This window comes from Vespa mandarinia, chromosome 14, assembly GCF_050613455.1.
Source record: "Vespa mandarinia isolate Hongniang chromosome 14, ASM5061345v1, whole genome shotgun sequence".
Classification (NCBI taxonomy): Eukaryota; Metazoa; Arthropoda; class Insecta; order Hymenoptera; family Vespidae; genus Vespa; species Vespa mandarinia.
In genome coordinates, this window is record NC_140823.1 from 379,641 (window position 1) to 406,934 (window position 27,294).

Below are 27,294 nucleotides of genomic sequence, written 5' to 3' on the forward strand. Positions count from 1 at the left end.
ACTAGATAGAAATATATATGTTTATTAAAAAGAAATTACTATTAAGAAACCGGAAATTATTCCTCAATATAATAAACATATGAGTGTTATTAATATCTTTGGCCAGATAAAAAAAAAATCAATATCAAGGAAGTATGTTCAGTGTGAAATAGATTTTGAAGATATTGAGAATACTTTCATTTGTACAAAAGAAAAACTACATTTATATGTAAAGAAAGTATACTTTCTTGAGAGTTAGATTTGCCGCGCTTCTCACGTCCCGTCCTTCGATTGACTTTTGTTATTTACAAGTCGAGCCATTAAGATTTTGAAGAAAAACGGGCATTAGGAAATAGGACTTATGCACGAGAGTTTATAGAAAAATTTTATAAATAAATTTTAAGTAGTGTTAATAATAAACATAAATTGTCGTTTCTTTGTTCACAGGTAAGACTGTAAATAACAAGTAATTGTTATTTAACAAATAAAGATTTATTCCTTTGTTCACAGAGAAACATATTTTCGTTTATCACCTCCACATATTATATATATTATTCTTATAAAAGAATTCTTAGAATATTCTTCTATATTCTTCTATATTCCATTAAATATAATTATTTCCACTTCCGCAAAAATATAACAATGTTCATTCAAAAATAGAAAGAAAAAAAATTGTTTCTTCTTCTGTCATTCATTACAAATTTTTATTTGGTGGTAGTTAAAATAATTTTTTTCTTTTACATAAAACCTACTATATATTTCATAATAAAATGAAAAAAGAAAAAAAACGTAGAAACATCTTCATTTTTAAGAAAAATATGTTAATTAATGTTAATAAATCTTAAAAATCGTAAGGTATTTTTGGATGATATCTTGAAAGCTTATAAGTTATTATAAGAGTTAAAATAGAATTGATATTTGAATTTAAAAATTTAAAAAGTTTAATCCTCATTCAATGAATGCCAGATTGCAATGATTGCTTGACTACGAAAGTGTAGTCAGATTAATATTGCAAAAGATAAAAAAATTAACAGTAGGAAAAAAATTAACAAAACGGGCGATAAATTTATAAAATATTTATTCTATTGAGTTAAAACTATTTTTTAGATTAAATTAAACAACTAAAAAATATACCAAAATGCCAAAGTAATACACAATGCCTTTCTTTGTTTATTGAATAAACAAAAATATCTATTTTAAACTCTTTAAATAATAAATTTCGAGTAAGTATTATTAATAACAATAATGCATTTTGAAATATATTTTTTTGTTTAATGATATTCTTAAGTTCATTTAAGTAATTACACGATATTGCAGTGACTTGAATTTTATTTAATTAAATAAGTATAAAATTTACGTTTCTTAAATATTATATAATAGGATAAATTGTAACGGTTTTTATGATGAATCAAAATGATCTAACATTCATACACCACATCACTAATGAAGCATTTATAGACAATTCTAGGATTAATTTACATATAAACATCGGTCAATCAAAATTCAATGGAACCAGTTTTCTATCTTCATACATGGATTAAGTATTCAATTATCGACTGTATATTTATATATTTATTAACTGCAATAAATTTGAACGTTTTTGTAATTTCCTAATAATACATTCAAATTGTATAAAGACAATATATTTATTAAATGTAAATTACTTGCATTGTTGATATTCTATAAATCTCTTTTTCTCTTTCTTAATAATTAACAAAACACTAACGTTCTATTGCTAGCATACTCGAATATTATATATCCTTACCTGTATTATTACTTAAAACTATGTAAAAAAAAGTCTTAGTCACATAATAGAAATATTAGATATTGTTTAATACATATCTTAAAAAAACAAAAAATATTTATTTTATTGTTAATATAAATATACTAATATACATTATATAAACGATGCAAAGAACTTTGACCCGTATTTAACAAAAAAATTCATGTTCAATTGCATGCCTTTATAATACAGTAACAGAGGTCCATAAGTTGTATGTATTCGCTACCTCCTTCCAATAACCTGTAGTTACATTGCTAAAACACAATAAAGATATTGTGTTACATTGGGCAAACGTACTGTGCTCTCTCTCTCTCTCTCTCTCTCTCTCTCTCTCTCTCTCTCTCACACACACAGAGAGAGAGAGAAGCAAAGAGAAAGAGAGGGGGAAGGAGAGAGAGAGATAGGAACAAAGAGATGTAATATTATTCAAAAATTCTTTAATTTTAATTTACCCCAAGTTTTTCTGCAATCATTGCCTTCTGCTTATCGGAAAATTCATTAGAATAAATTATTCTATCGCTTAGTTGCTCTATAACCTAAAAAAATGTCAAAATAATTAAAATAACAAAAAGAGTTTTGGCAAAAAATTAAAGAAATACCTGCGAAGTTGCATAAGCCTCCAGTAAGAAATCTTCAATAAACGCTTCTACTCTATTATAATCTTTAGATTTGCAGATTTCCATTAAATTATCAAGCCAATTGTCAGGTACAAACTGAAAAAATAAACGTACATTATAATAAATAACATAATTATTATTCTTTCAAAAGAAACCTGGCTTATGATGACAATCAAGATTATGAAAAAATTGTATATAGTGATTGTAAATAATAAATATAGTACCATTTTATACAACCAAGTAATAGTTATTTGAAATGGCTACAATTTTCAGAAGTGGATTTTTATTCGATTTAGTTTTATAATAAATTCTACTTTAAAAAATATAAAAATACTTTATAAAAATACTTTAAAAAATTTTACTTTTAAAGAAAGCTCTCTTATCTCTTCAAAAATACTATAAATATTGAAAAGTTCCTCTCTTTAAAGCTCTTTTTATAAAATATAGATGATTTGAAACTTCACCATAAATTAGGCTTCTTTGGAAAAGGTCATCATAAATTGCTTAAAATATATTATTACTTTAAAGTTTAGAAAAAGAATGGGATATAATTACACCAATAATTTCAAGTGCATCATTGATTGTAACTTCTATGCCTTTCCCTTTTAATCTCGCAATGGATTGTAAACAGGTAATGGCACGTCTTAAATCACCACCTGATGCTTCTACAATTTTTACAAGAACTGGTTTTTCAGCTTTTAGGCTTTCTTTCTCGCATATATATTCCAATCGTTCAATAATTTTTTCCTCTCCAAGTGGTTTGAATCTAAACTTCGTACAACGTGATGTCAAAGGTTCTATAATTCTTGATACATAATTACAAATTAAACAAAAACGCGTACTATGAGATTCTTTTTCCATTGTACGACGAAGAGCTGCTTGCGCTGCATGGGTCATACTATCTGCTTCATCCAAAATAATAATTTTGAATGGAGGACATTTCTTTCCGCTAAAAATATTAATTTATATAACTATACATATTTCAAAATCTATATAAATAATATTAATTAAGATTATAGATAAATTATAAATGCCTCAGCGTAATGTTGTTATCATATAGAATAATGAAGCAACGTACAATGCTGTAATATATTAATACTTTGTTTGCTTGTAATAAGAGATTAAAAGTTAACAATATCTCCAAGATTTCTTATAATCCCTTAAGCAATTTTATGTTTAGTTGGTAATAAGAGTTACAAAGATACTTAATTTGAACTCCTGAAAACAACTAAATGAATTCTACTTATTAAATGACTTTGTAAATGACTGTACAAGTAATGCTTCAATTAATCTCTCAGACCTTTTACTAAAACATCATTGGCACTAGCTATGTACAATAAATATGTGAGAAGAACATAAGCTCTTTTCTCTAATAAGCAGAAGATTGTACTTACTCCTTTCTCATGCTTCCAGCAGTAAGTTGGGCAAACGATTTTACCTTATCTCTTATTACTTGTATTCCTCTTTCATCGGAAGCATTTAATTCTAGAATTCTTTCTTTATACATTGTACCAAATAATTGCCTAGATGCAGCTAAAATAGTACTAGTTTTACCAGTACCAGGTGGACCATAAAACAATAAATTTGGAAAGTCGCCACCATCCATGCATTGTTTTAAGACTTCAACGACTTCTGCTTGCTCGACGACATCTTCAACTGTTCTTGGTCGACTATAAAGATGAATTAGAAATAAAAGTAGTTGAGAATATAAAGTTATAATTCGAAACTACGAATTACAAATCTCATTTGTTAAATAATATCTTACAATAAAAATTTTTATCATAAGATATAATAAAGTATAATAAGGTTATAATAAAGTATTAGAAACTACTTACTATTTCTCTACCCATGGTGTTAATGACTCGTTTCGTTCTTCCTTTGTACGAGAAGTAGAAGGTTTCTTCGTATCTCCTGTTCCTAATTTACCTATTTTTAAAAAAGCTTGCATTCTTTCTTTGATCTCAGTTATATTTTAACCAACATAAACTTTTCCGCTTGAATCTTGTACTGCATGAATTATACCAAACTAAACTGTACTCCACAGTAACTATATATCTTTAGATACATACAAAATATATGAAGTTCGTTAGCGATTAAAAATCATCAAACAAGAAAAAATTTTCAATAATAATTTTATTAGAATAATGTAATCTTCTCGAACTTAACAATTTCAACAATATCTCGTTTTCAAACTAATATGACTTTTTTAGTAACGATCCATCCATTTGAAAAGGCACAACGCCACGTGAAGAGAAGAAAAAAAAATTAATTTGAGAATTCTCATTGGTCCATAGGTTAGATCTTATCACTTGTCCATAGATTAGTAATTTATTTCTTGATATACATGATACTAAAATTGATAATTATACTATAGCAATAATTGAATAAATCCTACTTTATAAAATAGTATATAAGAAAATATTGTATTAAAATGTAATATCTTGACTATTCCTTACTCTTCGCTTGAAGCGTGTGCGACTTCAGCGACAGATATGGATAAAATATGAACTATAAGCGCAACTAGAAACACTACCCTTACCATACGCCTATTATATCAGTGTACAATAATATTTGATTATACCCCTCTTATGTGTCATAATCGGTTTTATGCTCTCATACGTATATTTTTTGATAATTACATGCTTCTCGCAGTAATCCATATTTGGTACGATGCATTTATTTCGTTAGAAATGTATAAAGAATAATAAATATAATTGTCATATATAAAACTAATATATAAATTTATAACAAAAAAACAAGATTTTATGAAATATTTTGTTAAAAATAATTAATGAATGCTTATATATTATATTATTTTAATATAAATTAAAACAAGACGTATATAAATATAATCAACATACATGAGACGTATCTATCAATTGGTGATCAATATCGAAATTATCAGGATACAATTTGTTAAAAATTAGCGTAAAAAACCATTACGTGAGATAATATATTCTTTCTCCTTTTATTATTATAAATTACCGTCATCATATGTGTACATGATGTATATAAGTATATTCTTTTATTTTTTTATTTTTTTTATCATTATTCTTATTATTACATTATTACATTATATATTATTACTATAATAATAATAATAATAGTAATAACAATAATAATGTAAAATGGAATATTATAGAGGAAATCATAAAAAAAAATAACATTGGGAGAAAAACCTCGTAGATAGTGTGGAGGAAATAAACAAGTGTTTTGATTTTTATAAAAATAATATATAATATATAAGTATATATTTATTAATAAAAAATAATCGACAAATGTATATACTTTATATGCGAATGTCACCGAACAAAATTATACTGCTGCTATCCTATTTAGCACAGATCACCGCGAAATTCACGTCAGCCATTGGTGGGTGATAATAAATATAAGAAATTCAATAATTCCTTATTAAACTATCAAATAAGGGAAAAAAAGAATAAATTAGTTGATTATATTTGTTTACATCGATTCAATAAAAAAAAAAAATTGACGAAATTATTTAATTTTGAGAACCTAGGATTCCTAACTTGTAAATCTAGATGCTTCCCAATGTGCTACACATTGTTTATAAAATTTTTATATCTAGTACAGAAATAAAAGAATAAGATAAAAAACTATAGATTTTTCTAAAATTTAATAATATTTTAGAAAATTAGACCCATTGACACGAAAGGCCGAACATATATTTCTTTATTTTTGTTATAGAATCATCTATCCAAAGCTTACTAAAATATCCGAGCGAGTTATCGTAGTTTCTCCGTGTGAGCATCGTGAAACATATTTTTTTTTGTATTTGAAATACATCATCATCAATTTACTTAACAACAAGCAAGCAATCATTTATTTCATAGAAACAAAACACACACCATTCAAGTGTATATATGAAAATCAATAGTAGGAGTACGAGCTTTTTCTCTTTTGCTGCAGATTTTAAGGGGCACCGTTATATGAAACTTTTTTTTCATAAAATATGTCGAAAACATTTCCGCCAACAATGAGTCCAGATGTAATTCTTAATCAATTTTTATGAACAAGGTCTCATTTTAAAAATAAAGTTTTAAACGAGGACCTTGTTTTTTGAATTTTTCAAAAAGCTTTATGTTTGTGAATAAATTATTCTCGAAAAAATACCACTTTTTAATGATGTTTTTAAAAAAATGAAGCTTTTTAAAAAATTTGAACAAACGGGATCCTAGTTTAAACTTTCGTCTTTAAGAGAGAGACCTTATTCATCAAAATCGGTCAAAAATTACGACTGTTCTTATTGTTAATGAAGCCACTATAAAACAGGGGTTATAAACACGCTTATTTTTATTCATAGCTATCATGTCTTTTCTAAGGCAAGTCGATAAAACAGAGATTACCGACAATATAACAATTTAACGATTATGTTTTTCAAATGTTTATTATACGAGTGATTTATATAAGCATGGTTAATGAATCCAAACATGAATCATATTTATTGCTAACCTTATTTTGGTGTTGTGTCCAAATCCAAGCATATATGTTATGTTATAGCAAAAAATAAAAAAAGTCGTAGAATAGGAAATAATACGTAATTTAAGAAAGTGTTTTTTTTTATTTTTTCGCCAAGTAATTTAACGAAGTACTTTATCAATTTAATAATATAATTTTTAATATAACGAAAAAAAAGTGAGATTATTCCACGAATTACGTATAAAATCATGGCAAATTTTATCATTACTTCAAATACAGAACTTCGAAAGTTACATCCAGCACATAAATATGCACTTGCAGAAATACTAAATATTTCTGACTCATGGAAAAAATTAATGGCATTTATTCCACGAGATGATACTAATACGCCAAGGTTTAATAGTGAACATATTAGGTAATTACTGTTATTATATCAATATATAGAAAAATTATCCATTTACTAAATTACTTCAATAAATAATAAATTTACTACTATCAGCATAATTGATCAAGTAGCCCAAAAGCATCGAGAGAATGCTGCAAAAATTTTCTTGGAGGAATGGAGTACAATGGGTAGACTAAGGCCTAAATTACAAAATTTATTAGACCTTCTTACGAAAGCAGAATTGTTTAGAGCTGCTGATTATGTTGCTAATGAAATTTTAAAAGGTTTTATAATGGTCAATTTATATCAAGTAAATAATTATTATAAAATAAAATTTGTTATTAACATCAAGATCATATTTGCAGTTGATTTACCAAAGCGACCAGAGTATGGACCTGCTGCAGTTGTCGATATTTCAGATGAAACTTTAGCAAAACTTATGAACACTAAATTAGATAATGATAAAAATGATAAATCGTCACCAATGCTTGAATCATCATATCGACTTAACATTGGAGAGATTATATATTTTTCAGATGCTGTGAATTTCATGGAACCTTCTATAAGAAGTAATACGGAAAACACACCAAATTTTGAAGAAACTAATACAAATAAAAAAGATATAAACTTAAGTGCTCAGAATATTCTTGTGTCAACAGTTAACTATGAACATTTGGAAGTATCATCTCAAGAATTACCATTGTTTTTGAAAAACTTTGAACAAAGCAAAAATATGAATAATAGTGTTAAATCCGAAGTAATCCCTGTTTTTTTAAATGAAAGTGACTCCATATCAGATAAATCTGAAATTAATAGTAATAATAATAGGACAAGTATAATGAATGTGGATAATGGAACAAATTTAATCAATCATAATTCAGGTTTTAAAAATACAGAAGATAGGAAAGATAATACTTATCAATTTCAATCTGAAGTAACATCCTCTTTATTACCAGAATTTGTTATTAATCGAACAGAAACCAATCTTTTAAATGAAACAAATAATATGCATATTAAAAATCAAAATATAATGAATTCTGAAGATCTGCCACTTACAGTATTAGAGTTTAATAGATAAAAACTTTTAAATAACTATTTTAATTAATATAATTTATCTCACAAAAGCGTTTCAGACTTATGAAATGAGTTTTTGATCAGATTGTTTTTGAATGAGATGTTACATTAAGTATCATCTATTGAAAAAATTGACTTAAAGTTTCGATATTGTAATGTCATCTAGGCGAAAATTAATTTTTGTCTTTGTTTTTTAATCTTTGACAATATACATATAAGAAATATTCAAATATTTAAAGTTTCAAGTGTTACTGTTCTATATTCAATTCTTATATGAATATTCCTTGTTCCTTGTATACATCTTCTATTTTCTCTCTTCATATTATTAACTTTGCATAATACTCATTTTTATGCATTAAGCACAAGCACTGTTACTTTTATTTTGATATTAAAATATCTATACCAAGTTTTGAATAATCAATGAATATTTTTAAATTTGATATTAGATATATGCACTTTTTATAAAAATGTACTGTAAAATTTAGATTAAATTGATTTAGTTATTTCGTTAATTTTGAACGTAAGTATTTATAATTCCATTTTTATGTAAAGTTAGAATAAGCCAAAACTTTTTGTGAAAGTGATTACGTAACATATTCTTCGTGTTTGTGTCTAAAAAACATTAATTTTTATTAAAATTATATGTTACGAACAAAGAATAAAGAACTTTCCGTTAAATCGATTTTTATTAAAAGTTGTAAAAATTAGATTTGACTGTTTGACATCAAGATTTTAAATAAAAAATTGTATTTTGAAAAAAATAATCAAAAACATTTAATGTTTTTTATTTGTACAATACATAATATCATCTTTCATTTGAAACTAATTTCAAATCTCGAAATAATAACTAAATTTTTATTCAACAAATTAAATCGGTTAAATATGTAAAACTATAAATATATCTTTGTTATTATTGTATCATAACTTGATATTGATTTTTGTTTATATAAATAAAATACATTAAACATAGTGATTGTTCGGGTTTTCAATGGTTAAGATAAACTTGTTATTGTGTATAACTATTATATATACTTTATTACAGAAAAAGTACATATATCAGTTTTTTGTTCTTGTTAAATAAATATTTGTTCTTGTTAAGTACTTGAAAGTATGTTGTAAAATGAAGGTATTTAAAAAATAAAATTATAACACTATTATTAACTAACAATTACTATTCAAATTATTAGAAGTAAAGTTGACTTGAACAGATAGTTGTATAATTTATCTCTCAGAAGGAACAGATGGAGTATGAAGGAATATATTAACATAGTAACACATAAAAAATATAAACGAAGCGTGATACCTAATGAGTCCCTCTAATTTTCGAAGATCCCTTTTCTATCCACAAAACAATTGTGACCGTCAGAATCGGGTCTTTCACTAATGGTTAACAAATTACGTTGTATTCTTTCCACTTTGACTGATTGTGATGATGTGCCGGGTGATTAAAAATTGTTTCTTTCTTACTCATTGATTTGTCACTGTAAATAATTTTGTGGACTTTATTTATAACATTTAGGCTTGACATTTATTTATATGACTAAGACATTTTTTTTAGAACATTTAGGAAACTAAAATTTTATTATCTAACAAAAATAAAATCTAATATAAAAAGTATAATAATGAATTCTTCTGTATCTTTGATCTATGAAAAGTTATGAGAAATACCAGATAAATGTAATGATTTATACAAGATTACTACCCAATCAATGCATTAATGACGATTAGTAAATATACAAAATTTTTTGTAATAAAGGATATAGTCTTTATTATTGCTTTATATTTATTCATCTAATTTATTTCATGATGTTATAAAAATATATTCGTTTTAACTTAATTATCTTATGTCCATTTTACAATCGTTTAGAAATATCTTTAGCATTTTCTTTACTATTAGCTATTCGAGATCCAAATTGAAAAGCTCTTTTAGGAAAAGTAGCAGTATTTTGAAGACCTAGATTACGTGCTAATAAACGTAAGAGTAATTTATCTCCTAAACCAGATGGCATTTTTTCTGTTGGATAACATCTGTAGAAAACAAAACAAATATTTAAAAAATAAGTTACTAAAAAAAATTGACTAATACTTCTTTTTTGGTTTTAATACCTTTCCCATGGTTGCAATTGTTGAACATATTCTACTACATTTTCATCAAGATATGGTAATCTGGATTGCCTACCATGATCAGAAACTATTCTATCATCTCTTCCTAAATTTCTTTGAGAAATTTTGGCTAATTCAATATCCAACTCTTGTTTTAAAGCATTCCAGCCTTTATGTTTCAATATTTTTCTATGTCTCATGTATCCACCAAATAATTCATCTGCACCTATACCTAGGAGAAGTACACGACATGGAGACTCATACTCTATATTCGTTTTTGTAATTATGCCTTGTGCTCGACTTGCAAACCACATAGCACAACCTAAACTTTCATCTAAGATAGTACAGAGAGGATAAAGTAAATCATTGATACGAGAAGATCGATATTTTTGTAATTCTGGTTGTGTTACATCTACCTGAAATAATAATAGTATTGGTAATATATATTTATCATTTTTACTTAAATGATAATAAATTTTATATCATACTTCAACAAGATTCCATTTTCTATTCGGACAAATTTGTAATATTTCAGAGAGAGTTTGTCTTCCTGTTTTTCTATCTGGAACATCATATATTTTTGAGATATGTAAATTTGTATTTTTAATGTGCTTATTTTTTTGAGTTGTATTAACAATTTTCTCAAAAGCAACATTTATCAGATCAATAGGTTCATTTTGTGATACATATTTATGAGCAATTAATGTCAAAATAGCTGAATCAAGTCCACCAGAAAATAATATACCTATTTTTGCATGATCGCAAATAATATTTTCTCCTTTCAATACAAGTAGGATACAATTCTTGCAGAAATTCGGTTTTTTTTTTATTCGTACTTCAACTGCTTTATGTAAAAGTTTAGATAAATATTCTACTCTTCTAAAGACAATTTCATTTTTCAATAAATGCTCTATCATTTTATTAAAGTCTTCTACATAAGGATTATTTACTAAATAATCTAAATCTTCAATAGTTGGATGTAAATGCATTACTATCTTGTTAGACAGATTTTGTTCTGCTATTGTCTCTTTGATATTAATATTTACATTTAAAGCATTTCTCAATTCTTCAATGGTATTTCCAAATATAAAGTCTGGTTCTTTCCATGGATAACAAGTAAGATTTATGTTCATATCAGATAAATTTATTGCAAATATACCAATTGCAGGAACTTCCATTATATTTTTAAAACATTTAGCACCAACAGATGTTATAGTTAATACGTTTTTTTCATTATTTAACTGTAGAAGTAAACTGTGTCTTCCAATAATATCTCTTCCAAAATATAATAATTTGTTAGATTTTTGAAAATATATGAAACTATATGGTCCTTGGATATACTGAAGTATATTTGTAATATTAGGAGATGTACTGAACGCATTTAAAATAGTAATACTATCACATGTATCATCTTTTGCCTATAATTTCATGTAACGTTTTAATTAATATGAGTACAACTTTATTGAGAAATAAAGAATTACTAAAACATTTACCAAAGATCCAGATAAAACATCTCCGTTCCACAGAAGAATGTTACCATTTGAATCAATTAGCGGTTGCTCTACTAACTTCAAACCTTGCATCCACAATATACTTGCTGCGAAATGTCCGCACCATGTATCAGTTAACGTTATAAAGTGCTTAACTAACTTATCTGGACCTCTAGAAGTTATAAGATTTTTGCATCCATCCCACTAAAAAATAAAAATAACATAGAAAAATATTAATATAAAAATAAAAGTATTGATATTAAGAAAAAACTGGAAAAATTGTTGATATACTGACGTAGTAATATACACTGATACAACAGTAAAAGAAATAAAAACTAATTGTCATTTAAAAAATAAAGATCTTTACCTCATTAGAATGTTTGACACTTTCTTCTGAATGTTGAGAAATACAACAAAATATTCCACACATTGTATCAATATAAAAATGTAACCATTAATTAGAAAATTGACATCGTAGTATTTTTTGTCTAAAATCTAAAAAATTATTATATATTTTTGGGATATTATAAAAAATACATATATAAAATTTATTACATAAAAACATATTAATATAATTATAAGGTATATTTTTCAAAGTGAAAGTGTTATTCATATATATCTATGATAATGCATTTAATAAATTTTACAATACAATTATTCTTATTAATTACTTTTATATTCTATTATAATTGTTTAATTTAGTCTGTTTTACATTTTTATTCTATCTTATTATATATTATTTAATATATAAATAGAAACAAAAATATGTAATAGAAAATGTATTTTGTAAATACATATTTTCATTCCATCGTATTACAAATTCATATATCAAGTCTCGAAGAAGTGACGTTTCCGTTATAATTCTAATATCAATGTCAAGTGCCAACAGCAATAGATTAAAGTTTCAACCGTGAATTTCTATTGGTGAAATAAACACTTTTCTCGACGAATTAAATTATAAAATTAACAAAATACTTTTATTTTTAACAGTTTTTAAAAATTCCGTTCTTTTTATAATCAGATTTTTTATGTAATAACTTGTTACTATCGTATTCTATCAATCGAGTACGCCTCGAACTTTTAAGAATTACCGCTTGATGTCACCCTACGATTTCCAGAAGTAGCTACCGGTTATATATATATACATATATATATATATATCCAGTGCGTTTGTAATGTGAGTTACGTCTTTTTGATAGAATACATTCACCATCTTTCACTGTAAGATACGGAGAATTAAAAAAGCAGATGAAAAATGAAATTTCGTTGAATGAAAAATAGATAATAATTATGCGATATTTCTGCTGCCAATGTATACAATTATATATTTCTATTCCTATAATTATATTTAATTTAATTTAATTATAATAATAATTCAAAAGTCCTTTTCATTTATTTTATTCTAAACAAAAATATATAAATTTAAATATATACATATAAAAAAAAATATTTAGGATCCTTCGTGCGTTCTCGTGACAACCTCGACTATCAATACGGATCATAAATAATATTATTTATAGTAATACTACATTGAAAATAATACCGTACAATTATATTAATATTCTTTTATTGTTTGTTGTATTTAAATGGATCGATGGTAAGCAACGATTGGTTTATTTTATTAGTTTATATGCTATTGTCAAATTGATTATTTAAGATTTAAAATAATTTGTTTTTTTAATTAAATAAATATATATACGTTAAAATATTCTATACTTATATATTAATATTGGTACTTAAATAAAATATTAGTACTTACATAGATTATAAATTTTCTATATTTTTTTCATTTATCGTTAACTGTTAATGTAATTATTTCCTTTTTTTTTCAAAAGTGATTTTAATTTTTTTAAATTACTTTTTTTTAGGTCTTATATAAACCTTTATATTCTTTATATGTGTATGTAAAGATGATACAGAGCATAATTAGTCTAAATCGATACAAAATAAATAAAAAAAACTCTCGTAAACAAAAATAGAAAAGAAAAAGACATAATATGTATATGATCTCTGAATATCTAATATAATATATTGACACAACAAAATTTACCTTAAGCTTCTACAGTTTTTAAATTTCAATAAGCTCATTGTATAATTCTCAATTATATTTTTATTATTTTCTATTCTTTTCATTTAACGATAAACTAGAATAAAGAACAAGATATTTTTATACAGACTTATAAGGATCAAAATTCTTAATCAATTGTTTATTATTCTGTCGTATTTATTTATATAATAAATATAACGAATCCTCTTCATTTTTCGTTTACTTACAAATAATCATAGTGAGATGAGGAAAGTAATATCATTAGCTTGTAACACTTTTAAACATATGAGCATGATTATTATACGTCAATATCTTATTTTGTAAAATATGAATCTGTCACGTGCAGGGTCAGAGACTTGCTAAAATTTATTTACTTCGAAAGGTACGAGGGTTAAAACGGCCTATTTTGGTCACGTTACTTCAACGTTTATCGTGGGCGGCTCTTAAATTAATAGAATACAAATTTGTGAAAATTTTGATTATTTATGCCTACAAGTCTATGAGTATTGATGAGCGATTCAAAGATAGAATGAAGGAGTTCGTGTCACGAATCAAAGGATTCGAGGGAGAAATGAGAGGAAATGGATTTATTGAGACTCGTGTCGATAACGTGCCCCGAAGTCGAAAACGAGGCAATTTTTGTAATATAATAACAAAACGTATTCTCGATTTTACTTACGATAGATGAATTAAAGCAATTTAAATTTTTCGCTGGCACGTCTTTACAAATTTTATTTCATTTCTAATACTCATTGTCATACTCCTATAATTCACTCTAAGTTGTTTGAGAGAGAAAAAATAATTGCTAAAATTGCTCGTTTAAGACTGACTAGCTGGACTGATTAAGATTTACATCAACTCTCAATGACTGAAATGGGATTGTTCAGTTGTCAGGATGTCGGATTTTATTTGATGCTCTGCTTCTACATACAATGCTGACAGCGGTGAAAACGTTCATCCAGAAAAATTCTCAGACATACTTATCTAAGTTGATAGAGTTTCTTCTTCTGATATACAATTCACGTTTTTAGTTCGAATTTTCCATGCCCACTCTTTCCCTTGCCCCGCTCTATGAAAGAAAACAGACACGTGCTTATCCTATCCTTGGATTATTCCACAGACATCATCGTTGTAACACGTATCTTACCACACAAAATATCTGGTTACTGTCAGTATTAGATGATTTAATGTATTCTACTAAAGGAAGGATTTAATTCTGCATATCTCAGTTTCGTCTTTCAGGAACGCTGACGTCGAGTGGTTAAACGATTTAATAAAAAAAAGGTGTGTTATGACTTTTCGAATAATACGTTTTGAATTCTGAAGCCTTTAGTAATCTCAAAATTTTTACCAAGACATCAAAATTCTAAGACGAATAGAAAGAAAAACTTGGCTAAACGTAAAGTGAATCCGTATTATTCTTTATTTCTGTCTACAGATGAGGCAAAGAATAGTGTGTAACGAGTAACGTTTGTCGTAAGTGTTTGCCAGCCTTATGTTCTGACCAGTCGAGTCACGGATTTTAACAATGAAAGAGGAAATAATCGAATAGAAAGATGATTTTATATGGTGGGATAATTTCGAGACGCAACAAGTTAAAATTCACTCTTAACTAAGATCCTCTTTTGAGTTACAGCTTCTACGCAATTCAACCAAGGATGAGGAAGGTAGGAGTTTCGAAAGATTTCTACTCTTACAAAAACAGGATGTATTTTTCGTTATACAGTTCAGGTAAAAAATTGTTCACGAAAGATATGCAATAGAAAATTTCATTTACTAAGATGGCAACAATTTCCAAAAACACGAATCAATAGTACAATGTGAAAGCAACGCGAAATCGACGATTATAACAATAAATATGATATGAAAATGATAAAAGTACGTTAGATTCATGATAATCCAATCATAACCAATCTATCCTAGTTTCTATACAAGAGCATTTTTATATCCGCTGGAAATCCAAAGGACCCAGAATGAGAGATCTCTTTAATTAATAATTAAATCTCATTGGTCACGATTTTTCTTTCTTTCATATTTCTGTCAGTTTCCTTTGTTCTTTATGGTAATAATTTATTTTTACAGTAATAATACATTTAACAATAATAATTTTTAATAATGCAAAGTTTTGAACTCTGCTAATGTTAATAACGTTTTGAAACAGATTATCGAGATCAATTATAAATAGGAAGTAATAACGTAATGTGTTCACGTTATAAACTCCACTTGTAAACACCTCGAAATAAGAATTGTATGAATACTTATTGCTTTCATATTTCTTGTTCTTTTTCTTTCTAATTTTGTAAATTCTACAAACAACTAATTTTTTTTATTATATCTACTGTAGAGATTTACGAAAATATAATACATATCATTGTTTATAAAAAATTAGTTTATAAATCACAATTTCACGAAGTATTAATTCAAATTGATCAGTGTACGAATACTTTCTACACTTATTCTAAATGTTTCTTTGGATGTAGCTTATTGTCAGTTGCATTTACAGCAGTGTACATGATGTCATTCTATTAGAAAAAATCAGTGCTCATTACTTTAAAATCATTTCGATTAATGTTGCTAATATAATAAACATGTTATCCCCTACTTTTCAAATCGTGAATATAATGTAGACACCAATAAAATCGATAGAAATTGTGAAATTTGTGATCTAATAACTAATTTTTAAAATACGTATTTCACACCATTAATTTCATATCATCAATTGAACATGATTATGTGCTTGAATTTACTGATTCATAAAAATCACATAACGCTCAAATTGTAGATTACATCATATCTACAGAAGAAGAAGAAGATATTTTTGACTCTGAAAAGTGTATTGTTAATGACGTAGATAGAAAAGTCAATTTAAATTATGACAAGAAAGTTGTGGAATTCTGGAAAAGTGGAAAAAATGTTCCTCGCTTATCGTTGTACAGAAAAATTGTCGGTAGGTTAAATCCATGCAGCAGTTACATAAGTTTAAAGATAAAAAACCTGGTGGAATACCTACTTGAATTTAAATTAAATAAATGATGGATTTGGAAATTCAAAAACGTGCATAGAATTATATCACGCAAGATTCAAAACATAACATTTTAAAACTTGGTTTAGCTAAATATATCTACCTAATACCGACTGTAAAAGCATGCTACTACTCAATTCGTGGTCGGAATACTGTCAAAATCAGTTAAATTAGTTAATTTCAGAAAACAAAAAAGTAACATTTTCAATCATTCAAGAAAAATGACGGGCATTCAAACTTTATATGCACGCAAAAAATTTGGTGCGGAGGAAGATATCAAACTGCATTCACGCAATGAAATTAAATTGCAATTAGACTGTAATCATTAACTCATAGCTAACTTTCTTCGCTCAAATTCAAAAATCTTTTTCAATAAACTTTGTTTAAAATGCATTTCAACAAGTTTCAAAATCCTACTTTAAGAATGAATGGGCTCTATTAAAATGTAGTATAATATTGGCGTGTTGGCATTTATGTGATGAACGTGGTGTGGTGAATATCTTTGTTTCAAACATTTCTATGAAGATTACCATTATTGTACCAATTACAAATCGTGATTTCCACTATTTTTCTTGTTAGCTATTTAGCAAACACTTCAATATGTAAAAATATACAAAATAAGAATAAAAACTCTTATGTATTCATTTATTTATAAATTATTATAATATTTTTATTTAATTATTTAATTATTTTAATTTTTATTAATTATTTATTAATAAAAACTGTTACACTGTTATAATGAAATTTAATATTAATAATTTTCATATAAATAAATAAAATAAACGCGAATTATTCAAAAATTGCTTCTTGAAACGAGTTTATTAAAGAAAACAGCTAATATGGACGTCATATTTCAAAATAATTAGTTTATTTAAATGAAAAAAAAATTATATTCATAAGTCGTTGACTTAAAAATATAAGCTATGAAAAGAAGACAATGTATACTAAAATAAATTTTGTTAAGAAATGATGGTGGAAAGGAAGGGTCGCTCACAAATCATGAACTTTTCAAACATTTTCTTTACGCCGTTTAGCAGATACAATAAAACAATATAATTTTTGTTTAAACTATTTTTATGTATCTTTCATTGTTATTGAGATATTTTACAAAAAATTGTAATTTCAAATTTTTCTTAAAGTATAATTTTCTAAAATCGAATTCCTTTAAAACCGAATTATAATGCAAAAATATAGAGTAGTTACATACTTCACTTGCATCCCCTTTTTTGAATTTTCGGGTTATCTATTCTTTCTTATAAATAAGCAAATAAAACAGGATCAAAATTGTCACTCCTATGTTCACAAAATAACATTGTGAAAATGTAGAAAAACTATTATTATATATTATTTTATATTTACTATATAACCAAAAAAAAATAGTATAATAGTTATTATATTTAATGTATTTATATATTATAAATGATTCTACGAAGATGTAAACATCCTCGGTAGTATAGTGGTTAGTATCCCCGCCTGTCACGCGGGAGACCGGGGTTCGATTCCCCGCCGGGGAGGAAATAATTTTTTTATTATTTCTTTTTTATTTTTATATTTTATTATTATATTTTATTTTTATATCTTATTATTGCTTATTTTTTATTAGTTTCATATTTTGTATTCACTTCTACTTTTTCTTTTTTAAATAAATACTTATGTAAATTGAACTAAATTCACAGCTAGATATATAAAAATATGTGTGTGTACATAGTTATGCATGTATACGTACGCATAATGTGTGATGTGTAAATAAGTATGGGTGTGCATAAGTATGCATGTAATATGTGCATATATGTAAATATGCTACAAATATATGATTGAAATATATATGCGAATGGGCGCACGTACATATATCCATTCATAAATATATAATCTAAAGCTAAATATATATAAAAATTTTAAACTACACCTAAAAACAAAAATCAACTAACACCATTAATACAATTTCCAGGATTGCTTTTCTGTGTTTTACTGTGATTAGATATAGCCAAAGATAATTAGTCTTTACCCTTTCGGACGAGCGCGATGTCCGCCGTCACACTCCCGCTGAACCGGGTGTCGCGCCGAAAATGCGCACATAGCATATAATCAGTCCTTTTTTGTATGAAGATTTTCTTAAGCATTAAATAAGAACTGTGCTTAATAACACAATGTTTTTTCCAACAAGTATTGTTTGTAGCTTTAATATTAAAAGATATATATATAAAATTCTACACAGAGTTATATACAAAATTAAATACAGATTACAAAATTATATACGAGATTATATACAAAATTATACATTTTATATTATGTTACACAACAATTTATATTACACAACAATTACTCTTTATTTATTTTTAGTTAATATATGGTTATACATATAACGCCTAATAATATAATTGGGTGTGATATATTTTAAAACATAGATCTACACATAAACCAACACTGCAATCTTTGCATTTATATCTTGATTCCGATCTTTTGTCATTTTTACTGCAAACTACACACCTTCAGCTCCGGTTCTTTCCGTTTGATATATACAATGATGGAAAATGTCTCTCTGTTAGTCTCATCGGATAATCAGTTTTTCTTCTTTGATGATTGATATAATCATTATGATATTTATCAATTATTTGTTTTATCAAGTGCAACTGAAACTTCGCCATGGATATGGTTTCATTCTTTTCATGTTTATAAAGGGAATACGCGTTCCATACATAAATATGAATTAGATGAAAAAAAAATTTCCGAAAAAACCATGGACTGTTACATGGATGCCAGATGTATCTGGCGCTCGTCCACATAGGTCATCAGATAGTTGCCGGATACATCCGAAAAGGGTTAATATCTACATATATGTGAATTGTAAGTACTATACAATTCCTATTCCTAAGTCTACAAGCGCTCATTTCAGAACCATTAGCCTAAGTTATTATTTTTTGTTTCGTTAACGATCTTATTTTATTATGTTTGTAAATTATTATAAAATACTTTTTGACCCTGACAGTAAATAAATGTATTAAAAAAAATTAATAAAAAAGAAGCAAGCGGTTAGTACCTCTAGGGGGATTTCAAAATTGTTTTTATCTTCTTTTTCTCATTTAAAAAAAATTTTTATTTTTTTACATTTTTATATTTCTATTTCCTTTCACAAATAACTTAAGGGTGTTTACCAACCTTGGTTTTTTAATGGTTTACGTCATCAATAGGCGTAATTCTTGATTGATTTTAACGAATAAGGTTTCATTTTAAAAACGAAGGTTTAATCTACGACGCCCTTCCAGAAAATTTTTCAAAAAGCTTTATTTTATTCGAAAAAAAAATCGTGCTAAAAAATGGTATTTTTCAAGAATAGCTTATGTACAAATAAAAAGCTTTTGCAAAAGATCACCGAAAGGGTGTCGTAGATTAAACTTCCGTGTTTAAAATGAAACGTTGTTCATCAAAATTGGTTGAGAATTACATCTGTTCTCCCTGATGGTGTAAATGCTATTTTCGATATTTTTTGCGAAGAACATTTTTAGTATTGTGGCGAAATTTGCAGCAAAAAAGATGAAGCTCGAACCTCCATTACTAATTTATATACATTTAAATAGTGCATGTTTTATATCCGTGAAGTAGCGATTATTTGCTTGGTTCGTGCGTAAATAGTTGATGGTCAAATTTTTGAAATATTTTCATATACAAAGAAATGGATTTCATGATGCTCGCACGGAGAAGCTCACTCAATCATTTTAATGAGCTTTGGTCACATGATTTTATCGCAAAAATAAGTAAATACGTGTCCAATCGTTTATATCAAGGAATATGAGTTTAAAATATTGTTAAATTTTTGAAAAATTTGTAGTTTTTTTTTAGACTTTATAAACTAAGAAGAAAGATTCTGTAAGTAATACGTAGTAGATTAACAAGCGTCCAAATTCGTAGTTTAGGAATTCTAGGTGTTTCAAGGCTAACAAGATTCCGGTGATTTTTTTTTATCGTATCGATATAAAAAAAGTAATGAACTAATTTACTCTTTTCTTCTTATTTGATAATTTAGTAAGGGATTACTATCCAATCTTTTATATTTATTTCCTCCAGTGATGGCTGACGTGAATTTCACGGTAATCTGTGCTAGATGGGACACAGCAGCAGTATAATTTTGTTCGATGACAAATGCATATAAAGTATATACATTTATCGATTATTTTTTCAAAATTAACAATTAGTGAATATATATATTCTATATTATTTTTAATAAATATCAAAACATGAATTCATAAATATTCATAAATATTATAAATTCATGAATTTATAAATAACTTCAAAATTTACTTATAATTGTAAGTTTTAAATACATGTTTCTAGTAATTATTTTTTTATCATTAAAAAGGACACCAAATATTTATACAGTGTCCCAATAAAAAATATCTACCAGAATTATTATGATAATAATTTTTTTGAAAAATGTCAAGATATCAGTATGTATGAGATGAATGATAGACGAACTCAAAATCTTCTCGCAACCGTATGAAAATATGTGAATTCATGAAAGCTTGTTATTATATAAAGGCAGATGTTATTTTAAATAATTTTTAAACAGAATTTATTGGCAATGATATGAAATGAGAAAAAGATGTTTAGATGTTAAAACTAAGATGATTGAAATTGGGCAAGGAAATTATCAGATAAGGTTACAGAAGAAAAAACCAGAATGTGTTGTAGATTGATGCTGTAAATAAAGTCAATATAATTTTAAGCACAATCAATTTTAAGTAAGGAAAACTATAAATTTTTTAGTAGAGAAGCTTCTTTTTTCACTTAGATTTATCCTTAGATTTATCAATATATAATGAAAACTCCCTTTTTTTTTATACAAAAAATGAACTTTAATCAATTATGTATTTTTTGTCCAATGACCTTTTGCCATCTTTCTGGCAACTTCATGATCTTGCGCTCATAGATCTTCTTTTTAACTAAACTGAACCAAGTGTGATTTCAAATCATCATTATTATTGAAAATTTCACCATTCAAAGAATTTTACAAACTTTAAAATAAATAATCAGAGTTATATGGGAGATGCGACATCACTTCCACGTGTTTGAGATGTTTGAGATCCTGTATTATCTTGATGGAATAAGATTCTTTTGTGATTTGCCAATTCTGGCCTTTTTTCTTTGATTGTTTCCTCTAGTTTCATTAGTTGTTGACAAGGAACATATGAATTAATCGTTTGGTTTTTGAAAGCAGCTCAAAATACATAACACCTTTGTAATCCTACTAATTTGACAATATGATCTTTTTTTGATGCAATTTACCTTTCAATATGGTTGGTTCATCACTCTTAAACTATGACCGTTTCCAATTGATGTTGTTGTGACGATCCATTATTATATAATCAATCGATATATCGATAAAGTACATAATATGCAATAAATTATTTCGTTCGCAGTGTCTTCAATTTTATTAAATATTCAAAATGTGTATCGCCGATCGCCATAATAAAATCTTTTTTCAATGGTACGTAGAAAATTCTAGAATGGATTCGATGTATTTCGTTGAATGTATAGGATGGTATCTCGGTTAATAAAATTAATTGTTCGGTTAACAAAATTATTAATTTATCAAATAATTTGACCGAAGAATCATACTTTGATTTATTTAAGAACTAGATTTATTGTTCACAGATTTCATTCGAAATTACATTTCATTCAAAATAAAAAGCGTTTTTTTCAACACAATGTAGAGCACGTCCACACAACGTACAACTCCAACACGGTAATTTTTAAACTAGCATTTTTCCAATCATTTACACTCTTTTATTTTTTCTTCTATGGAAATATTTACAATTCATAATATGCGCCATCTAACTAACTTCATTAGGAGAACTTGAATAGCACATAGTCGAAAAAGACCGTCAGATTATACTGAATATACTGCAAAATATTTAATTTAATTTATTCGAGCAAAGATTTTATTATCGCATGGAGGAGGTCGACTATACATATTCTGAATATTTAATAAAAAATAATTTGTCTTCCAGCTGAAACTTCAAAATGCATTTTCTCATAAACCAGTGATTCAAAATGTAAAAAAATAGTACCATTATAAAAAGAATTAAAAGATCTTTGTAATGATACGTCACTTGATCCATGTCGCCATTTAAAATTTTTAAAGGATTGTTATCCCCCCAGGAGTTAGTCCAGAATAAGTAAATTTATAACTATTTTCCTCCTCTCTTATAGACAAAATCAGCGTTTTTCGAAAAAATCCCTAGATTTTATAATAATTCTGGTGAAATTTTATATAAAGATATACAGTATATATAATGGTATACAGATATAAAGATATACAGTAGAAATTTTTAATAAAGATATAAAATAGATATGTTTAATTTACCTAATCTAAGAAAAAATAACCATTTTGATTAATATAAGTGCCATTAACTTTAATTAACAATTAACTAAATCAGCAGACTAGACAATAACAAAATTTTTAATATCGTTTTTAACTTATATTTTCGTGATATCAATAATCAATTTAAAATTGTATACATAGTATGCATTAATTCGCAAATTATCAAAAAAAGTAACTAGCCAAAAACGCCTTGATTATTACGCTAAAATTCTTCGTAAGTATAAATTGATGTGAAATTATCTTATTCCACGATAAAGTCAGATCTGATATTGAGATTTGGTTGTTATTATCAGAATTAGAGTGAAAAATTCTTCCATCTTACTTACTCCCAATATTGTCCCATTTGATTTTCATTTATTCAAATCGGTGCAACGTGGCTTATCTAGTACACAATTTGCTAATGCCAAGAAAAATGTCCAAAGATAAGTCAATAATTTCATTCATTCAAAAGAGATGTATCATTTTTTAATAATTATCTGACAGACAATTACAATTGTGTGGAAAGTGATGACAAATATATTGATTAAAATGATTGTATCTGTATGTTTTTTGTTACTTTTAATTAAATAAATATATTTAAAAATCCGACGAACTTCTGCAAACATTTGATATCAAATTCGAGACTTCTTTTTCAATTTTAAATATGCAGAATCACATAAAAATATGATGTTCCTATCGATATTTTAACAATCGGCAGGAAAATATATTATTTTCGATTCATTATATTAAAATCGCAAATTGTTACTAAATTAATTTTTTTTTTAATATATAGGTAAATTTATTTACGTAATGAAATAAATATTACATCGATCAAATTTAGTTTTAATTCATTAGTTGTATTAATTGAATTTTGTGCATACTAATTATAGCTTTATTTTATAGAAAATGCACTGTATGTTTTTGCAAGAAATTGATATAATAAGATAATAAAGTAACAGAGGATGTTTTTTAAATAAAACAAAATTCTAAAATTTTTATCATTTTTTACGTAGTTATGTCAAAAATTAATAAATAAAAGTATAAGGTTTATTATTATCAATTTTATAAAGTGATCAATTTGTGTGTTGTGTATATTTCCAAATGATATGTCAACTCCATTTGTGTCTGAAAGAAAAATTTTACTTATATTAACTATTTACTTGTATAATATTAAATGAAAATGTGATTTACATGCTACATTTAAAAAATATATTCTAGAATTTTAAAGAACTGTACTTATCCAATTAATATGAAGGTAAGGAACGTAGGATTTTAAACTTTTTATTTTTCTCTCTCTACGTTCCCTCACCGTAATCATAATATTGCAGTGCTTCTGTAGGTTCTTCCTCATCACACTCTTCAGTAACAGTAACAGATCTGACTCTGATATTTTCTTTTCTCAAATGTTGTTTCTGCTTCTTACTCACGTAAGGAAATATGACACGATTGAAACTTCCCGGATGAGCCTTTGGTCCAATGCTTTGATGTCCAAACTAGAAAAACCAGGAAAGAAACAAGTAAATACTAACCATAATCATGGTATTCGACGGTTGACTCCGTGTCGGTAACCTCGTCGTCCTCTTCCTCCTCTTCAGCATTATCGTTCTCATCTTCCGGTGCAGGTTCGTCGCTAATCTCATAGTCTTCATCCTCTTCATCGTCATCATCATCATCATCATCATCATCATCATTTTCATCTTTGTTTTCATTCATGATTGAATCTTTATGTCTCGCATATCCCTGATAAGCAAATTTGTCTCCTTGTGCACTATAATCCATATTTCCATATCCATATCCATGATCTATGTTTTGCAGAAGGTGACGACGCAACGATTTCATAGATTTTATATATTTTGGAGTTACTAATAGGATCTCTTCTTTAGAAAATAATTTTGTCAAATTTTATTAATTCCAGATATTTTATTATTTACAAATGGTACACTAGTATTGTTATTAAGTACCTTTAAAATCATTATTATAATAAACTTCATTGCTTTTCTGGTTATGGTCGCTCAATTCTTCTTCGAAAATGTATATACATATATTTTTTTGAATATAGTCATCAATGGGAAGATATTCTGTAAAACGTACTATTGTCGTGACATTATTGTTAGATGCAAGTTTACAGATATATTTCATGAAACTTATTGGGCAGCTAGAACAGATAGAATCGTTAAGTTCTCGAGATTGTCGAATTTATAAAAAATATTTTTATAAAAGACAAACTCACTAAAATAATCCTGGATCAATATAATTTATAGTATTTTTTTCTCTATAAAAAAAGAAATAAAATAAAAAAAGAAAAACAGAAAACTTAAAGGATGATTATTTTTATGTTAACTAAATTCTATTTACGTTATTTGATTGTAACATAAAGATACTATCAATACTAGTCCTTTTCCACAGGTGTTATTATAATTTGGAGGTAACCGAAAAAATGAATTTGAAGTAACAACAGGCATCATAAATGTCCAAAGTCCTATATCTTTGCAAAACTAGAATTAAAGCTTTATTTTTATTTTTTTCTCTCGCTTGAAATTTTATGTCTTTTGTTTGACATCCATAAAACAGTATACCAGTTGTTTTCGATGGCAATTAACATCACATCTTGTAGTACGAATACCATTTATCATTATGATAAAACATCGGACAATTTTGTGGACATTGCCAGGAATACGAAAAGATTTTAGTAATAAATCGTTGAAATATAAAGGAAATTCTAAAATAATACATCGGTTTTAATAAATGAAGCACAATCCTTCAAGAAGTAGTAAATACTTTTAATAACTATTAATACCCTCTGGTCTTTGCAATCGCTGGTCATCTGCAATTATCATGCAATAATTAAAAACAGGAGTTTTTATATTTAGTAATGTTATGTTGCACCATTTTTGATGGCCTTCTAAATTTGTCTTAGTTGTATATGTTGTACCCTCTGTGAATATACAGTTAGATTTTCTGAATTTTCTTAATTCCAATGAACATAAATTCTCAAAATTTAAAATCGAACAATTGTATAATTCGAAAAATAATTTTATCACGTAATAACTATCAATGATCTTTATTATAAATGGTGAATCATTTAACTCTACAAAAACCTAAATAATGAAACAAATATAGAATTAAACTAAACTTCTTTAGTATTTTAAATATTCCAGATAATTTAAATTAATTTCTTACAGTATAAAAACTTTCTCTGTTCTCTAAAAAAGCATAATACTCTACTTGTAAAGGTCGAATCCAAAAGGTTATATCATAATTCGATAACTGATATGTTTCTTGTGATACAGTAGGGAATTGATCCCCATCGTTCCCGAGTATATCATTACTCCGACGAATTTTACCACGGGATAGAATAAGGAAAGTTAGTAAGAATGTAAAGATAAACATAGCCTTTGTATTGACATCAAAGAGTTTAACAGATCACTGTCATGCTTTTATCAAAACATCTGCAGCCGTTAATTCTTCACATAATTTGATTAATGTTAATCGCAGTAATGATAATCGATTATACATATGTAATGATAAAATAAATCATATATATATATATATGATTTATTGTCCCATTATATTTATAAATATATAACTAATACTATTTAAAAAAATATTATTTTTAAACTATGATTTTTATAATCGATGTGTTATGTTCTATAAAAAAATTAATGTGTTCTATAAAATTTAAGAAAAATCATAATTAGAACGATCACGTCATTGTATCTTCAAATTAATTTTAAAAATCGATGGAAAATATCGTAATGAGAATTATAATACGGAAAAAGTCATAGTTAATAATAAAAAAAAATTAATTAAATAACTATCTAAAAATGATCGAACGCTAATAAAATTGCTATCGTTGATTTGTGTTTTGTGTGCAGATCGTAACGCGCTCTATCGACAAGGTCGTGAACCAAAGGAAATCCGTTTTTTCGATCAGTTCCAGATCAGTTGCAAATCAGTCGTTCTTCGACTTCTCGTGAAACTGGAGTGTTCCGTAGA

At 26.3% G+C, this 27,294-nt stretch overlaps 5 protein-coding genes and 1 non-coding gene across 15 annotated transcripts; 3 read left to right on the forward strand and 3 right to left on the reverse strand.

Moving 5' to 3' along the window:
• Positions 1 to 1,342: 1,342 nt before the first annotated feature.
• LOC118450793 (replication factor C subunit 4) lies at positions 1,343 to 4,805 on the reverse strand. Its single transcript, XM_035886720.2, has 6 exons — positions 4,215 to 4,805; positions 3,774 to 4,049; positions 2,935 to 3,328; positions 2,362 to 2,475; positions 2,215 to 2,298; positions 1,343 to 2,016 (listed from the first exon to the last, which is right to left on the reverse strand). Exons 1-6 carry the CDS (start codon positions 4,325 to 4,327, stop codon positions 1,930 to 1,932), a joined length of 1,068 nt encoding a protein of 355 aa, XP_035742613.2. The 5' UTR covers positions 4,328 to 4,805; the 3' UTR covers positions 1,343 to 1,929.
• Positions 4,806 to 6,608: 1,803 nt separating this feature from the next.
• tub (interleukin 1 receptor associated kinase 4 tube) lies at positions 6,609 to 9,382 on the forward strand. 2 transcript variants are annotated; one of them, XM_035886722.2, is made up of 3 exons: positions 6,609 to 7,234; positions 7,336 to 7,488; positions 7,570 to 9,382. In XM_035886722.2, the coding sequence occupies exons 1-3, from the start codon at positions 7,195 to 7,197 to the stop codon at positions 8,280 to 8,282; spliced, it is 906 nt and encodes a 301-aa protein (XP_035742615.2). In that variant the 5' UTR covers positions 6,609 to 7,194; the 3' UTR covers positions 8,283 to 9,382. The 2 variants fall into 2 exon arrangements, with proteins under 2 accessions (XP_035742615.2, XP_035742614.2); XM_035886721.2 differs by having other exon boundaries at positions 6,640 to 7,234; positions 7,319 to 7,488; positions 7,570 to 9,149.
• Positions 9,383 to 9,538: 156 nt separating this feature from the next.
• Positions 9,539 to 14,800, reverse strand: LOC118450786 (asparagine synthetase domain-containing protein CG17486). 7 transcript variants are annotated; one of them, XM_085661277.1, is made up of 7 exons: positions 12,543 to 12,948; positions 12,239 to 12,366; positions 11,875 to 12,075; positions 11,127 to 11,799; positions 10,870 to 10,943; positions 10,385 to 10,797; positions 10,023 to 10,306 (listed from the first exon to the last, which is right to left on the reverse strand). In XM_085661277.1, exons 2-7 carry the CDS (start codon positions 12,299 to 12,301, stop codon positions 10,132 to 10,134), a joined length of 1,599 nt encoding a protein of 532 aa, XP_085517403.1. In that variant the 5' UTR covers positions 12,302 to 12,366; positions 12,543 to 12,948; the 3' UTR covers positions 10,023 to 10,131. The 7 variants fall into 7 exon arrangements, with proteins under 7 accessions (XP_085517402.1, XP_085517403.1, XP_035742591.1 ...); XM_085661276.1 differs by lacking the exon at positions 10,023 to 10,306 and adding an exon at positions 9,539 to 9,759 and having other exon boundaries at positions 10,870 to 11,799; XM_035886698.2 differs by lacking the exon at positions 12,543 to 12,948 and adding an exon at positions 14,598 to 14,800 and having other exon boundaries at positions 10,870 to 11,799.
• Positions 14,801 to 14,872: 72 nt separating this feature from the next.
• On the forward strand, positions 14,873 to 17,423 carry LOC146872536 (uncharacterized). The gene is made up of 4 exons (XM_085661278.1): positions 14,873 to 15,202; positions 15,357 to 15,394; positions 15,555 to 15,649; positions 16,701 to 17,423. Exons 3-4 carry the CDS (start codon positions 15,577 to 15,579, stop codon positions 16,949 to 16,951), a joined length of 324 nt encoding a protein of 107 aa, XP_085517404.1. The 5' UTR covers positions 14,873 to 15,202; positions 15,357 to 15,394; positions 15,555 to 15,576; the 3' UTR covers positions 16,952 to 17,423.
• Positions 17,424 to 18,382: 959 nt separating this feature from the next.
• On the forward strand, positions 18,383 to 18,454 carry TRNAD-GUC (transfer RNA aspartic acid (anticodon GUC)). Its single transcript has one exon. It is a non-coding gene; the product is annotated as a tRNA-Asp (tRNA).
• A 5,725-nt stretch (positions 18,455 to 24,179) lies between these two features.
• Positions 24,180 to 27,187, reverse strand: LOC118450788 (uncharacterized). 3 transcript variants are annotated; one of them, XM_035886707.2, is made up of 9 exons: positions 26,479 to 27,187; positions 26,096 to 26,396; positions 25,875 to 26,017; positions 25,654 to 25,793; positions 25,529 to 25,570; positions 25,260 to 25,453; positions 24,868 to 25,172; positions 24,608 to 24,791; positions 24,180 to 24,423 (listed from the first exon to the last, which is right to left on the reverse strand). In XM_035886707.2, the coding sequence occupies exons 1-9, from the start codon at positions 26,686 to 26,688 to the stop codon at positions 24,317 to 24,319; spliced, it is 1,626 nt and encodes a 541-aa protein (XP_035742600.2). In that variant the 5' UTR covers positions 26,689 to 27,187; the 3' UTR covers positions 24,180 to 24,316. The 3 variants fall into 3 exon arrangements, with proteins under 3 accessions (XP_035742600.2, XP_035742599.2, XP_035742604.2); XM_035886706.2 differs by having other exon boundaries at positions 24,868 to 25,175; XM_035886711.2 differs by lacking the exon at positions 24,608 to 24,791 and having other exon boundaries at positions 24,183 to 24,423; positions 24,828 to 25,175.
• Positions 27,188 to 27,294: the final 107 nt, after the last annotated feature.